Here is a 15,025-nt window from a genome sequence, read left to right as displayed (position 1 = left end):
ATTCTGGTTATGGTGGTAAAGGAGAATTCAGACTAAACCTAGAGTTATATTTATATCCACACGGTCCTTCTAGTATTGAAAAAAGAGCTTAAATAACAATCCCAACAAATTTGATGGGGGATAGTAGCTGGTGGAAATTATAGTGGAATTCCTCAGACTCTATTGTCTCAGAAATAAATCTCTTAGTCACTCCTTTAGAGCTAAGTGGTAGTTTTTTGTTGTTCTAATAATAGTAGAAGAGGGGGTTTTGAACCTCTTAGGATATTACTAGAGAACAAATGTGACTTTTAGAATGTCTTAGGAACATGAGGATTCTAATAAATAGCAAGACACTGTTTCAACTTTTTATCTTTTAACTTCTATAACAAGAAATTACTCTTTAAGTTAGAAAAGCTGCAACAAACAAACTAAATAGGTAACAGAAGAGCCTACCAAAAGAGAACCTAAGCCAGAGTGACCTTTGTAGAGCCTGAGGATGGAGTTTTTGTTTATCTATATAAATGCTGGGCATGGTGTAGCAGGACTTTAATCCCAGCACTGGGAAGTAGAGTCAGGCAGATCTCTTGCATTTGGTGCCATTCTGGTATATGTAGAGTGTTCCAGGCCAGCAAGAACCATTTCAAAGCCAAACAAGACCAAAACAAATCTTATGTAGAAATGTGGTTTGAGATATTTCCTGACCTCTGAGTCATGGAAGTATGCTTATTCATCAAGTGACCACTGTGTACATCTATCAGTTCATTAAGGCAAAGAAAAAAAGAACTGTCAGGCATATTAGTGGACTTTGATGAAATGGAATAGGTATGATGCGGTGTATTTTAAAATGTGTAATATATGATAAATATGTAATAAAAATGAAAAATACTTAAAAATGGAAAAGAGGATATCTAGCTTTAAATGATAACAGGTCTTTAGTTCTAGAGGAATTCCATATCTTAATTTCTGAAAGACATTTTCTTAAAATTTCCAGGACACCACTTGTAGTAGAGAAATCATAGAAATAGACACAAAAAAGTTAAATGACCTTAAAAGTGAATTTTAACAAATATAGACACTAATCATTGACAGTACTTTAGTCTATTTATTAAACAGTATTTATTATGCTTTATAGGCAGTTGGGTGGTTAATTGTAAAGTAGCTTTTTACAACTGACAGCTGTGCTGTGAACCTCTATGTTTGGGGTTGAGTATATGTTGCATAAAAGTCATGTTAGTGACATGCTCTTGTGTCATAAACGGCCTCCCCAGTGTCTTTAAAATTCAGTAATATCTTTTCTACCTTAAAAAAATGTTTTTACACTTACAATTTATTTATGGAGGGGAGGGCGCACATGTGCCATAGTGTGCTTGTGGAGTTCTGGAAGACTCTTGGAAGTTGATTCTCTCTTTCCACTGTGTGGGTCCTAGCAATTGAATTCAGGTGGTTAGATGTGGCAGCGAGCACTTTTACTCACTAAACCATCTTGCTGGCCACCTTCTACATCTTCCTGGCAGACTAGATGATTGTCTCTTATTTTTTTTCTTTTCTTTCTGTTTTTTTCATTTTTTGTTTTGTTTTGTTTTGTTTTTCGCGATAAGTTTCTCTGTGTTGTCTTGGCTGTCCTTGAACTCATTCTACAGACCAGGCTATTCTCAAAACTCAGAGATCTGCCTGCTTTTGCCTCTGCTGCCTCCCTGCCTCTGCTGGCATTAAAGGTGTGCAGCACTACCAGTTTTGTTTTCTCTTTTCTATAATTAACTCGTAATGAAATGATAGACATTGCTTTATCTTTTAAAAATACTCAAAGCTAGGGATCTAGATAGACTGAAAATTATTTTTATGTCTTTCCAGGTGTCTGTTTACAGGCAATTGAACTGAAATATGTAGGTATGTTTATTCATAATATATAAATATTTATATATTATAGGTTAAATAATAACACAAATATAACATAAACATTTGATATTTTTGCTAGATATATGAGCAAAGATACTTTAAGTTATTTTGAGTTTTTTATTTGTTTTACTTTGGAGGGTTTTTTGGTTTTGGTTTTTTGTTTGTTCGTTTGCTTGCTTGCTTGCTTGCTTGCTTACTTGTTTTAATGGTCTAGCTGTATTGCCAAGTCTAATCAAGTGATCCCCCTGCCTCATTTTTCCCAGTTGTTGGGACTACAGGTGTGCGCCCCTCATCCAACCTTTTAAAGTTACTTTAAGTGTGTCCTCAATTGAAAGCTCTTGTACATTTTTGTTTGTTTGTTCAGTTGATTGGTTGACTTTTGTCTTTTTGCTTGTTTTTTGAGATGGGATCTTTTTATAAAGTTTTGGCTGGCATGGAACTTTCGATGTAGATAATGCTGGCCTTGAGCTCACAGATATCCAAGAGCCTCTGCTCTTGGAAATCTCATGTCTGATTTTTTTTTCAGTTAATTCCCTTAGCTTTTGCTGTTTAATTAGATTATACAGAAATAATAACTACAGTTTAGATTCATTTCCAGCTTGTCACCATCTTATTTTGCTTTCTATTGCTGTGAGAAAACACCGTGACCAATAGCAACTTGGGGAGAAAGGGTTTATTTCAACTTAAGTGTATGTCACAATCTATCACTGAAGAAAGACAGTGGGAAGCTGGAGGCAGGAACTGAAGCAGAAGCCATGTCTGCTTACTGGTTTGCTTTCCATGCCTCCCACAGCTTGCTCTCTCATATAGTCCAGAACCACCTGTCTAAAGGTGGCACTGTCCATTGTGGATTGGACGTTCCTGCATCAGTCATTAATTAAGGAAATACAACACAGGGTTGTCTACAGGCCAATCTGATAAAAGCAAGCCTTCAAGGTTCCTTTTTCCCAGATGACTTTAGTTTGTGTTGACAAAATATTAACCAGCACAGTTGTTAAGTAGCTTTATTAGTATTTTCAGATTGGGTTAAAGAATTATTATAAGTTTTAATGAAAGTACTACTAATATCTGTCACTAATTGTGATTACAAAATTGCTTTGAGCTTTAGATGCAGAAATAATATTATGGAAGTATTCTTCTGTTTCTATTCCATGAAAGTTCTTATTTTATGAATGTAGGTACTTAACTTCTTTTCTTGACTTTTTAAATTATAGTATTGGGGCATTGAAAGGGATTGGTGTGAAGGAGGGGGGTAGATGTAAGAATCCAATAAAGTAGCCCAAAAAGTACACCTACATTAGAGTTCAGAGAGGTTGAAGGCATAAACAGACAGTGATGTAAGTTCACAAAGTTAAATGCTTTGGGGAAAAGAATGAGCTGTTAGAACACAAGAGAATTTAGGGAAGATTTTACTGCACAAGGTAAGATTGGAGAAGTCATAAGCTAAGCATAAAATAAAAGATTGTGCCAAACAGCCAAGAAAACAATATGGTGCACTTGAGAATCTAAAAGATACACCAGAAAGATAAGAATACAAGAATAGACATGAAAAAGCCAGGAGAGGGAAGTAAAGTTGTGTGTATAGCATATTAAAGAATAGACTTTACAGAAAGGGAAGAGGAAAGGGTCAAGCTATCCATGACTTGTAATTAAAAAGATTGGAGAACGAACTAACACTAGAGACACACGGGTTTTGGAATGAACTAGACAGTATATGATCAGTAGCCAAGGGATGTAGTAATTACTTGAGGGGAGGTCTTTTTTTTTTTTTTTTTTTTTTTTTTTTTTGCTAGATTATAGTTATTTGGGCAGGTCTTTGTGACTGAATTACTGAAGAAGCATGGATGGATGAGACCAAAGTGCCTCTCGAGTTTCTAAGGTAGAGAGGAGTGCTATTGAATCCACTATTCTATAGAGGATTTGTGACAAAAAGAGAGTGGACTGTTGTGATAGGAAAAATGACAAGTCTTACTTTGGATATGATAAATTTGAAAACATTGGAAAAGACTCCACTGGATGCCCAATAGACAACCTTACCAGTTTCCAAAGAGCCTTTGGGTTTCTGGGAAAGAGTGTAGACATCAGTTGTTACTTGGACTTGACTTTCACATGTCAGAATACCTACAAGAAATCTATTAAAAGAAGAAAGGTTCATTTTGACTAACATTTCAGAGGTTTTAGCTCATGGTTAGCTGCTCTAGGGTCAAGGTGAGGCAGAACATTATGTGATAAAGCATGTGGAAGAGCAGAAGTGCACACTTAATGGCATCCAGGAAGGAGAAACAAAGAGGGGTGTGGTTGGAGTAAAACGAAAGAATGTAGATCCAGCAACTAGATAAATCCTTCCCAGACATTTTCCTAGTCATGCCCTTGACTTATGAACCCATCATTGAATTGATTCAAGATCCTCAAGAACCAGTCACACAGATTATCTATTAAATCCAAAGGTAAAATCTTAGAACTCTGCTGCCAAGTACTAGGAGGTGCTACTGATTCCTCAGACTTTTCATCTTTTCCTCTCACCTCATGAAGCTTGTACCTGGGAACATTTCCAAGTGTCAGAAGACTGACTTTGTCTAAGAATAAGGGTAAACAGAGGTTCCTAGCCTTAATGGGAGGAGGAGATAAGGGAATAAACTATCTGTACTGGCTGGTTTTGTGTGTCAACTTGCCACATGTTGGAGTTATCACAGAGAAAGGAGCTTCAGTTGGGGAACTGCCTCCATGAGATCCAGCTGTGGGGCATTTTCTCAATTAGTGATCAAGGGGAGAGGTACCATCCCTGAGCTGGTATTCTTGGGTTCTATAAGAGAGCAGGCTGAGCAAGCCAGTAAGAAACATCCCTCCATAGCCTCTGCATCAGCTCCTGCTTCCAACCTTGCTTGAGTTCCAGTTCTGATTTCCTTTAGTGATGAACTGCAAGTGGAACTGTAAGCTGAATAAACCCTTTCCTCCCCAACTTGCTTCTTGGTTATGATGTTTGTGCAGGAATAGAAACCCTGACTAAGACAAATTGGTACCAGCATAGTGGGGTATTCCTGTGACAACCTGACCATGTTTTGGGGAGGACTGTGGAAGGACTAGAGCTAGAAGAGCCATTAGGATGTTAAGAGCTCTGTGGGAAGTTCTGTAGGAGCTTGGAAGACAATGTTAAGAACAGTACAGAAGATGGAGGCCTGGCTTGTGAAATTTCAGAGGGAAGATTAAAGACTCTGAAAGGGGCCATGTTTTGATTGTGAAGATTGTGGTTTTAGTTAGCTGGGGCTGAAGAATCAGCTGTGATTAACAAGATACCAGAACCACTAAATCGAACCTTTGTGTTACTAGGACTATTGATGCTGGTTAGCTGGAGCTAAGAAATTAGTGGTGATTAAGAAGAAACCAGAATCACTGAAGTGAAATCTTCTGGGAAGTGTTTTCTGAAAGCACAGAGGCTTTGTTCCAGAGATAGCCACAATTGTATTTTGTGCTGTGGCTGAACTTGGTACTGTGTAAGAGTCACCCAGATGGTTCTGGTTTTGAAGGCATGAAGGGGGTCACAAAGAGCAGCTGAGGCTCTTGGTACAGTAAGAGGCCACGGAAGGCCATTGATGAAGGTGCAACCTCAGTTGAAATTGATGGCCCAGGCCTTGAAGGGGTCATGCATAGGAACAGAGGCTTGTCACCATGAAGAGAGCCTATGAGAGGCTATTGGTGAAGCCTAATAACAGTGGAAGATAGCAGTGTTTTGGAGATGCCAGTACCATGTGATGACCATCAAGAACAGCAGCAGCAGTGGAGTACAGGCAGCTGGAGCCTAGAAGACAAGCTGTGTGCTCCAAAGGGAAGAGCTGGAGAAGTGACCCAAGCCCTTGGAGGAGCCGGGAAGACCGTGAGTTGGATCCCAGACATTGAACCATTGAGTTTGAGTTTTGCTTTGGGTTGTGACTGTGCCCTGATATGTTTCCCTCTTGAAGGAAGAAAGTATTTTAGTGGAGCCCACAGTTAAGAGACTTTGAATTTTTTAAAGACTTTGAATTTTAAAGATATTGGACATTTTAAAGTGATTGAACTTTTAATATGTAAAGACTTTGGGACTTTTAAAGTTATTTAGATCTTGGGGATGAATAAGAAAGTAAGGGTTGAGGCTTAATAGTGATGTGTTTGTGTGTCAAGTTGACAAGGGGTCAGTTGTACTGGCTGGTTTTGTGTGTCAACTTGCCACATGTTGGAGTTATCACAGAGAAAGGAGCTTCAGTTGGGGAACTGCCTCCATGAGATCCAGCTGTGGGGCATTTTCTCAATTAGTGATCAAGGGGAGAGGTACCATCCCTGGACTGGTATTCTTAGGTTCTATAAGAGAGCAGGCTGAGCAAGCCAGTAAGAAACATCCCTCCATGGCCTCTGCATCAGCTCCTGCTTCCTGACCTGCTTGAGTTCCAGTTCTGATTTCCTTTAGTGATGAACTGCAAGTGGAACTGTAAGCTGAATAAACCCTTTCCTCCCCAACTTGCTTCTTGGTTATGTTGTTTGTGCAGGAATAGAAACCCTGACTAAGACACTATCCAATATAGAGTAACCAGAGGACAACCTTCAGGTCTTGGTCTCAGTGTCTCCAGTGTCCATAGTATGTTTTGAAGTTAATTGGACCTACAGGGTACATCCACAGTAATAGAATGTAACTTAAAAAAAAAAAAAAGGACCCAGTAAAAGAAAGAGGTAGGGTAGATTAAAATAGCAATAAAACCATCCTAAAAATTAAGTCCAGTTTCTTCCCAAAAACCCTGTCAACAGGCAATTAGTAAATGAGCCTTCTGACACATTTCAGATTCAAACCATGTCTTAGTTTTGTTTCCTATTGCAAGTGTAAAATATTCTGACAGAAACAACTTGGAGTGTGAAATGGTTTATTTTAGCTTACAGTTCCAGGTTATAGTCCATCATAGAAATCTGGGTGGCAAAACTTGAAGCAGCTGGTCACTCCATGGTCAAGAGCAGAGAGTGGATATATATGTGCTAAAGCTCATTTTCCACTTTTGCCACTCTTTAACTCTCTCTGCTCTTATACAGGTCAGGATTCTCCTTTGTACTGAATAGTTTTATGTCAACTTGACACAAGCTAGAATCAAGAGAAGAGAACCTTAATTAAGAAAATGATTCCATAAGATTGGGCTGTACACAAACCTGTAGGGAATTTTCTTAATTAGTGATTGATGGGGTCTAGCCCATCCCTGGGCTGGTGGCCTTGGGTTCTGTAAGAACTCTTGCCACTCACAGTGGATAGGTCTTCCCACTTCTCTTAGGATAATCCTCTCACTTCCACCCCCATCACCATTCCCAACTTGCTTTAAACATTCTTTCATTGAGACTCAGATCCCAGATGATTCTAGATTGGGCCAAACTTACAACTAAAACTAACCATCATAAACCATAACAACATCTAATAGGTTTTAATATTTTAGATTATCTGGATCTTTGCCCATTAATTTAAAAAGTAAATTTATGTTCTTTTCCAATAAATTATTGGAAAATAATTGCTTGCCTATGCTATTCTATGAACTTTTAGGAGTAAACAAACTTATTTAAAAAGCAAAATTAGAATTTGCTGTATCTTTGTTGTTGTTGTTGTTGTTTTGTTTTGTTTTCTTTTGAGATATGGTTTCTCTATGTAACAGCCCTGGCTACATAAAGAGTAGAGGGATGATACAGATAACCCAATCTGGAATTAAACATTCCATTGCCATTTATTCTCTGCACTTTGACTAGTTGTGAGCCTCTATATTAACTGTTGTCTACTGCAGCAAGAAACCTCTTTCATGAGGCAGATTAGTTACTGGTAAGAGTGTTGGGCAGCTGACTACATAGGTCATGACCACTATATTTGGGGGGTCATGACCACTTGGCTTTTTTTCGAGACAGGGTTTCTCTGTATAGCCCTGACTGTCCTAGAACTCACTCTGTAGACCAGGCTGGCCTCGAACTCAGAAATCCGCCTGCCTCTGCTGGGATTACAGGCATGCACGCACCACCACCACCCGGCATGACCACTATTTCTACCACTAAATTCAAACCCAAGGGTTTTGTTTTGTTTTGTTTTAGTAAATGTGTTTTAACATCTCAGCCAAATGCATTTTGTGTCGTTGGCTTCCTTTTGATGTCAGTAGATGTCAATTGTAAAGCTTTTTTTAAGTTGAGTGAAATGGTAGCTGTATTAATGTGTAGATCTGTCTAGATCCATGTATCTGTATCATGGCTTTTTGAGAATGAAATGGTAATGTTAAATATGTAAAGCATGAATGTGAGGTTTACAATAGAGCAGATTAAAACAGCTAAACAGTTTCATAGAACAGAAGGATCTTTAACTCCATCTCATGACCAACCAGTTCCATTCCTAGCTGTTGCTGAGGGTGGAGAGACTAGTAACCAAAAGATTTGACAGAATGTTTATAGCTCAAAGCTAGACAATGCCAATAAAAATTAATGATCTAATTATATCTGTGGAGCTATCTCATACACAGTATTTAATTTTTAAAAGACACAAAAGACTGTTTTTGTGATTCCTTTTATGTGAAACACAGAGATGAATTTTAATTAGAAGCAACTGGTTAGTGGTTACCTCGGGCTATAGTTGGGAATTGTCTGAGGAAGGGTTGATCAAAACATTATACTGTGATTATAGTGTTGGATGTAAAGTTGTACACATTTGACAAAACACAATTGAACCTCTCATGAAAATGGATTCACTTGACTGTATTTAAATTATACCTTGCTTAATTGGGGGGGAGATATTTTATGTGATAGTTATCTAAGAGAAAGGATTTCCATAATTTTCATTTCAAAATATGTTCATATTCTATGCGAATCTTAAAATTGCAGTAACATCAACTTCCTTTGCAATGCTTCCTTTCCTCAATGTTCAGGACCTCATTTAAACTACTCTTCTCTTCTCTGGTATTTTGTATTTCCCTCACCAATATTCTTTTCAGGTTTCACAGTATTTTGTTTCTTATACTTTATGTGGGAACCTTTTTTTTAAAAAGAGAGACCAGCTTCTCTTGTGCTCTAATAATTTATGTTAGCACATGCCTCTTAAGTCAGAATTTGGAACTCAAAGCAATTCATAAAAAAAAATGGCCTTTTGAAAATATGCATTTATTGTATGTGCACATGTGCACCATAGTATGCATGTAAAGATCAGAGAAAAACTTTTCAAGGACGTTCTTTAAAACAAAAAGAAAAATGTCAGTTATATTTGGCTAGAGAGATACTTCAGTGGTAAAGAGCACTCTTCCAAAGGACCTGAGTTTGATTCCCAGCACCAAAATAGCAGCTCACAATTCCTCTAACTCCAGTCCAAGCATCTGACATACTCTTCAGACTTATGTTGACACCAAGCACACACGTGGTACACAGGCATACATGCAGACAAAATACCCTTATACATGAAATGAGTAATTTAAACCATTCTCTTTTTTATTGAAAAAAGTCAATGCATGCCTCTTTGCTTGTCTTGTTTCTCCTGTGTTGATTATTTCATGCTAGCTGGATCAGAGGGTTTCATCCTGTTGTCTTATCTCTGTCTACCATTTTACAGTACAGTGCTGGGATTACAGGCACATGCCATTGCATCTGGCTTTTTATGTGAGTTCTTATGGAATGGAAGTCAGGTCATCTAGTTTGCAAGTTCTTTGTTTGCTTTTCTTTTTGTTTTTCAAGACAGGATTTCTCTGTGTAATAGCCCTGGCTGGCCTGGAACTCCTCTACCTGCCTTTGCCTCCCTGAGTGCTGGGATTAAAGGTGTGTGCCACCACACCCAGTTTGAGTGGCAAGGTCTTTTGCCCACTAAACCAGTGGTTCTTTACCTTTCTAATGCTGTGACTCTACAATTCCTCATGTTGTGGTGACCCCAACCATAAAATTATTTTTGTTGCTACTGTAATTTTACTACTGTTATTAATCATAATTAAATATTTGGGACATAGAGGTTTGCTAAGGAGGTCACAACTCATAGGTTGAGAACCATTGCACTAAACCATCTCACTTCCCCACATCACCACCACCACCACCACCACCACCACCACCACCACCACCACCACCAAATATCTTTTAACTCTTGTTTACACCTGGTAGTTACTTTAAAATAAACCACACCTTATATTTATAATGTGTGAAATAAGATGGACATCAGTAGTAGCTTCTATGTGTTAATGCAAGGGTGCTGATGGAACCAGACTGACAATGGTAATTTATCTTGTGCTAATGAAAAGGATATGTGGGTAGGTGAAAAGAGGAGGGAAATAATAGGTATATAAAAATTAGAGTAATCAGAGTTTAAATGTTTAATTTGACTAAGGAAAAGGGGACATGAAGAAAATTATTTATATTCACTATAAGGACCAAGAACATATTAAGAGAAAGGGGGAGAGAACAGGCAGGAATACTAATAGAAGACTTTGTAGGTGGGCAAAGGAAAGTATGTGTGGCTCTTGAAGGGAGAGGATGTATAGTTAGAGGAGTGTTTTAGGAGGTAATTACCACCTAGCTGAAGGCATACTGCATGAAGAAAGTGGGAAAGTAATTAAGGAAACTGCCAGAGGAAATGGGTGGTCAGTAATTACAGTATCCTTTTTTGAACTGATAGAACATTTCACCATCAGCCTGCTATCAGATTTAAATAGTGTTTTCTTTCAAATTTGTAACCCCTTGATATGACTTACTCTTTTACATTTCAATTTAGTTATTAATATTTTCTTAATACTTAGACTTTGTATTTAATTTTGTAAATTTATTATACTAATATATTTTTACAATTTAACATATTTTGTGAATATTAATAATTTTGGATAAAATTTAGCCTTACGTATTGAATTAGAACTTTCCAAAGTGATAATCAAAAGGATAATTTAAAATTTGGGTTGGCTGGGAGGTTGAACACATGTTTCTTTCTGTTATTCTTGTGCTGTTTTGTTAAAACGTCTTTTTGCAGGGTAAGGGAGGAAGATGGGGGATGCCTTGTTCAAAGTCATCCTTCAGGTTGATCTGTAACTTGCTTCGTTGACCAGGTTGACCTCAAACTCCCAGAGATCGCCTGCCTCTGCTTTCTGATTTCTGGAATTAAAAGCATGTAGCATGTGCATTGGACTCAATTGTATCTTTCTAAAGTTCCCTGTACATTAACTAATTCTCAAATTCTTGCCTTATTGCCTCTGCAGATTTGATAATGGGCTGCATTAAAAGTAAAGAAAACAAAAGTCCAGCCATTAAATATACACCGGAAAATCCTACAGAGCCTGTAAGCACAAGTGCCAGTCATTATGGAGTGGAACACACTACAGTTGCCCCAACCTCTCCCACAAAGGGAACATCAGTTAATTTTAACAGTCTTTCCATGACACCCTTTGGAGGGTCCTCAGGGGTGACTCCTTTTGGAGGAGCATCTTCTTCATTCTCAGTGGTGCCAAGTTCATATCCTACAGGTTTAACAGGTGAGATTTAAATGGATAGTTGCAGAAAATATAACCTTGGGCTTTACATACTTGAGATCTGGCCACTGCTAGGAAAAAAACAATCTTGTTAGTAGACTTCCCAAAATATTGTATGAGCAAATAAAGTCTCTAACAAAGGGCAGGCTTTAATTTTCGAGGTAGGATCTCATAGTGTACCTACCCCATCCTCAAATTTTTTGTTGTTTCTTTTTTTGTAGAACTGGGAATCAAAAGCAAGGTCTCTAACATAACATGTTAGTTAAGTGTTTTGTGGTGAAGCTTTATTTCTAGCCCTGGTGTTTTAATGTATATATGATAGAATTCTGAGAAATTTGTTAATAATAGTGACTATTTACCGAATTCTCAGTAAATAATTATTGAGCAGCTACTATGTGGTAGATACTGGGAAAACAGAGATTTAAAAGAATCCTTTTTCTAACCCAGCAATTTATTAGCTCTTGAAAGCTGTAAAGTGCTACCAAGTGCTATATTACTTAATTAATAAGTACATCAGTTTAGTAACAGTAACACACTGTTTCTGTCAGATAGTGATTGTATTACATTTATTTTGTGTATGTGTGCTCTTATACGTCCCATAATGCACATGTGAAAGTCAGAGGACAGTTTGCAGGAGTCAGTTCTTTTCTACCATATTGGTTCTGGGAATCAAACTGAATTCATCAGTTGGCAGCAAGCATCTTTATTAGTTCAGCCATTTCACTGGTCCAGGTAGTGATTTTAAAAAGGAAAACCCTGCAGTTCATAGTTAGGTAGTTTTCCTCCAGAGTCACAGTTGATAAGCAACAGATTTGGTACCCTAAACCAGAACTCCATTTATAACATTGTCATTTTCTTTCAAAGGATGGCAAGAAGTGATAGTTGCCATGGAATCAAGAAGTCCTAAAAGTGTAGATTTTAAAAAGAAATAAAAATAAGCTCTTTTGTCCAGCATCCTATAGTAGGACTCTTTTCTCTTGAAATAACAAAGCACAACTGGCTTAGAAAAGAATGAGATTTAGTATTCCCTGATGTGAGAGGTCCGTAATGTCAGGAAGGCATGGAGTTAATTTCATCCCTTCTTTAATATTGGAGTGCCCGCCCACCTTAGCCTTGGGTGTAAACAGCTACCAAGGAATGGAATGGCTCATGTCATTATTAATAATCAGTAGGGGCAAAAGAGACATTTCTTCTACAAGCATGAACTATATGAACATTTATTTTTCCCAGTCTGCACCTCAGGATCAGTAGCAGTAGAATTGCCATACACTGGATCTATTTAGATAGCATTTGGAAAGTGGTAGACATCACAGTCAATCACAGTCCTAATTTCAGCCTCCCAGCTGTAAATACTAAAGTAATCAATGACCATGGTTCTATTTCTGATAGTTATTACACAAGCCTTGAAATTACTTGGGAAAGGTGATAATTCAAAATGGCTAGCATATATAAATGTTGATATAAAAAGACATTTTTTACTTAAAGCAATTTTTAAAAATACAGCATTTTTATTCATTGCAAATTTCATGCATGCATACAATGTGTTTTGATCATTTTCACCTCTCACAATCCTCCCCACAACTCTTCCCAGATTTACTCCCAATGCTTAAAGCAATTTTCTTATTTGAAATACTCCATTCATAAATGTCTATTTAATAGCTGAAAAAAATACCAAAAAACCAATGTCTTATACAAGGTATAGAGAGGTGAGTAACACAAACAAAGCTTCTGAACCTGGTAGAGTTTACATTATAATAGTTGAATAATAATTAGTGAATAAACAGCTTACTGGTGCTTAAGTATTGTGCCAGCAAAAACAAGATAATTGGTGAAGGATCCTGTAGTTGGCACAGAAAGCCACCTTAGAAAGAAATCCTTTGAACTGATACTTGATTAATGGATATAATATATTTGTAGAACTAGGGAAAGAAAGAAAATAACAAACACAAAGTTCAAGAATAGACATGGAACTTCTGAAGACTAGTGTACACAGATGGGAGAATTGTATAAGACTAGACAAACCAGGACACTAGTTAGTACTAAGGACCATAGACTATAGGAATGAGTTAGAGTGCTATTCAAAGCTATAAAGAAGCTTTGAGATTTAAAGAATTTTGCTCTCTAAAAGCAATATAGGGGCTGTAGAGATGGGCTCAACTATTAGGAACACTTGATAATCAGTGTCTTCCAGAGGACCTTAGTTTGGTTCTAAGTATCCACATCAGGCAGCTCAAAACTACATGTAACTCCAGCTCAAAGGGATCCAACAGCCCTTCCTCTGGCCTCTTCAGTCACCTGCATACACATGGCTTATACTCATATACATTTATACTTAAATAAATTCTAGCATCTATGTGGAGAATGGATGATAGTGAAGCAGAGTAGGAGCAGTTAGAAGGTAGTTTCTGATGCCAGCATTCCTAGTGAAAGATGGCCACAGTAGAAGTGGGAAGTAGGTAAATCATCCATTTTAGAGCTAGAACTGACAGTCTGCCCTTTGCTTAGAAGGAAATAAGTTGGGAAAATACAGATTATAGAAGAAAATCCAAGAGCTTCATTTTTTAAAAAATAAATTTTAAATGTTCACTAGACATTGAAGTAGACATGTCAAATAAGCAAGTTGATTGATGACTAAAACTGAGGGGAGAAGCCAACCAAGTGAGCTGATCTGTGTACAAATGTGTCTTTACACATGGACTTTACTATCTACTACTTTGTATTTAGAGGCAGCAAGTTTTATAATGTATTTTCCATGTCACGGTATTTGTATTTATCACTCATTTGTAATTTTACTACCTGCCTTTTCCCTCTCCCATTCTTTAAAAGTACTGATGTCTATAAACTAACAAGGGATACACTAAGTCATTATTGAATTATACTAGATAGAGTTTATACATAATTAAGACTAAGTTGTTCAAAACTGGATGTGGTGCCAACACATTTTTAATCCCAGTACTCAGGAGGCAGAGGCAGGCAGATCTCAATGAACTGGATTCAGGCCTGGACCACACAGTGAGACTTTGTCTCATAAAGAATATATTCATTGACCTTGCATGTAGGAGGCTAAGAATTTAAACCTTTCCTACCTTAGGAAAAAGTTGGTAAAAAGATACATTTGAGAAGAAATAAGATGAAGAATTCTACTATACAACCTTGTAACTGCTTAGTAACAACAAATTTTATTGCAAGTTGGTAAAAGTAGATTTTCAATTCCTGTCCCCTCAAAAAAGATGAATATTACAATGTAGGTTGATTTAGCCATTCTGTAATTTATGTTTCAAAACATTTTATTATAGTTAATAATATATATCTTTTAAAATTGCCATTAATGAATTTTTAAAACTGCTTTTAAACAGTGCAGTGTCATATCTGCTCTGTTATTCTAATTGCAAATAATATATTAGATGTTAAGTATGTTCATCTTTTAAATATATTCACACATTGCTATATCTGACAACTATTTTTTTGAATTTGTACCATATAATTCATACTAGCCATACCTTTAACGTTTAAGACAAATATGACATTTTCAAGTATAAAGTGAACCTTAGAAAAACCTTAATGATTGCTGTTAATGCTTATAGACAGAAATGCCTTCCTGTTTTGGATAAGGAACTGAAGACAAGTACTAGTAGTCTGTGTGCCTTCCCTTCCAAAGAACTGATCTGCAGCGTGGCTGCCTTTTCAAG

The 15,025-nt window shown here is 37.1% G+C and overlaps 1 protein-coding gene across 3 annotated transcripts in view; it reads left to right on the top strand.

Annotated features, from left to right (window-relative positions):
• Positions 1-15,025, top strand: part of Yes1 (YES proto-oncogene 1, Src family tyrosine kinase) — a 65,976-nt gene that overhangs the window by 14,681 nt on the left and 36,270 nt on the right. For all 3 annotated transcript variants that reach the window (XM_052193713.1, XM_052193714.1, XM_052193712.1), the window contains exon 2: positions 11,067-11,339. In XM_052193713.1, coding sequence (XP_052049673.1) covers positions 11,075-11,339 — 265 coding nt within the window. In that variant the 5' untranslated portion in view covers positions 11,067-11,074. The remainder of the gene's footprint in view (positions 1-11,066; positions 11,340-15,025) is intronic.

Source organism: Apodemus sylvaticus, chromosome 9, assembly GCF_947179515.1.
Source record: "Apodemus sylvaticus chromosome 9, mApoSyl1.1, whole genome shotgun sequence".
In the NCBI taxonomy this organism is placed as follows: Eukaryota; Metazoa; Chordata; class Mammalia; order Rodentia; family Muridae; genus Apodemus; species Apodemus sylvaticus.
Note: the sequence above shows the minus strand (reverse complement) of the source record. Positions and strands in the feature narration are given on the sequence as shown.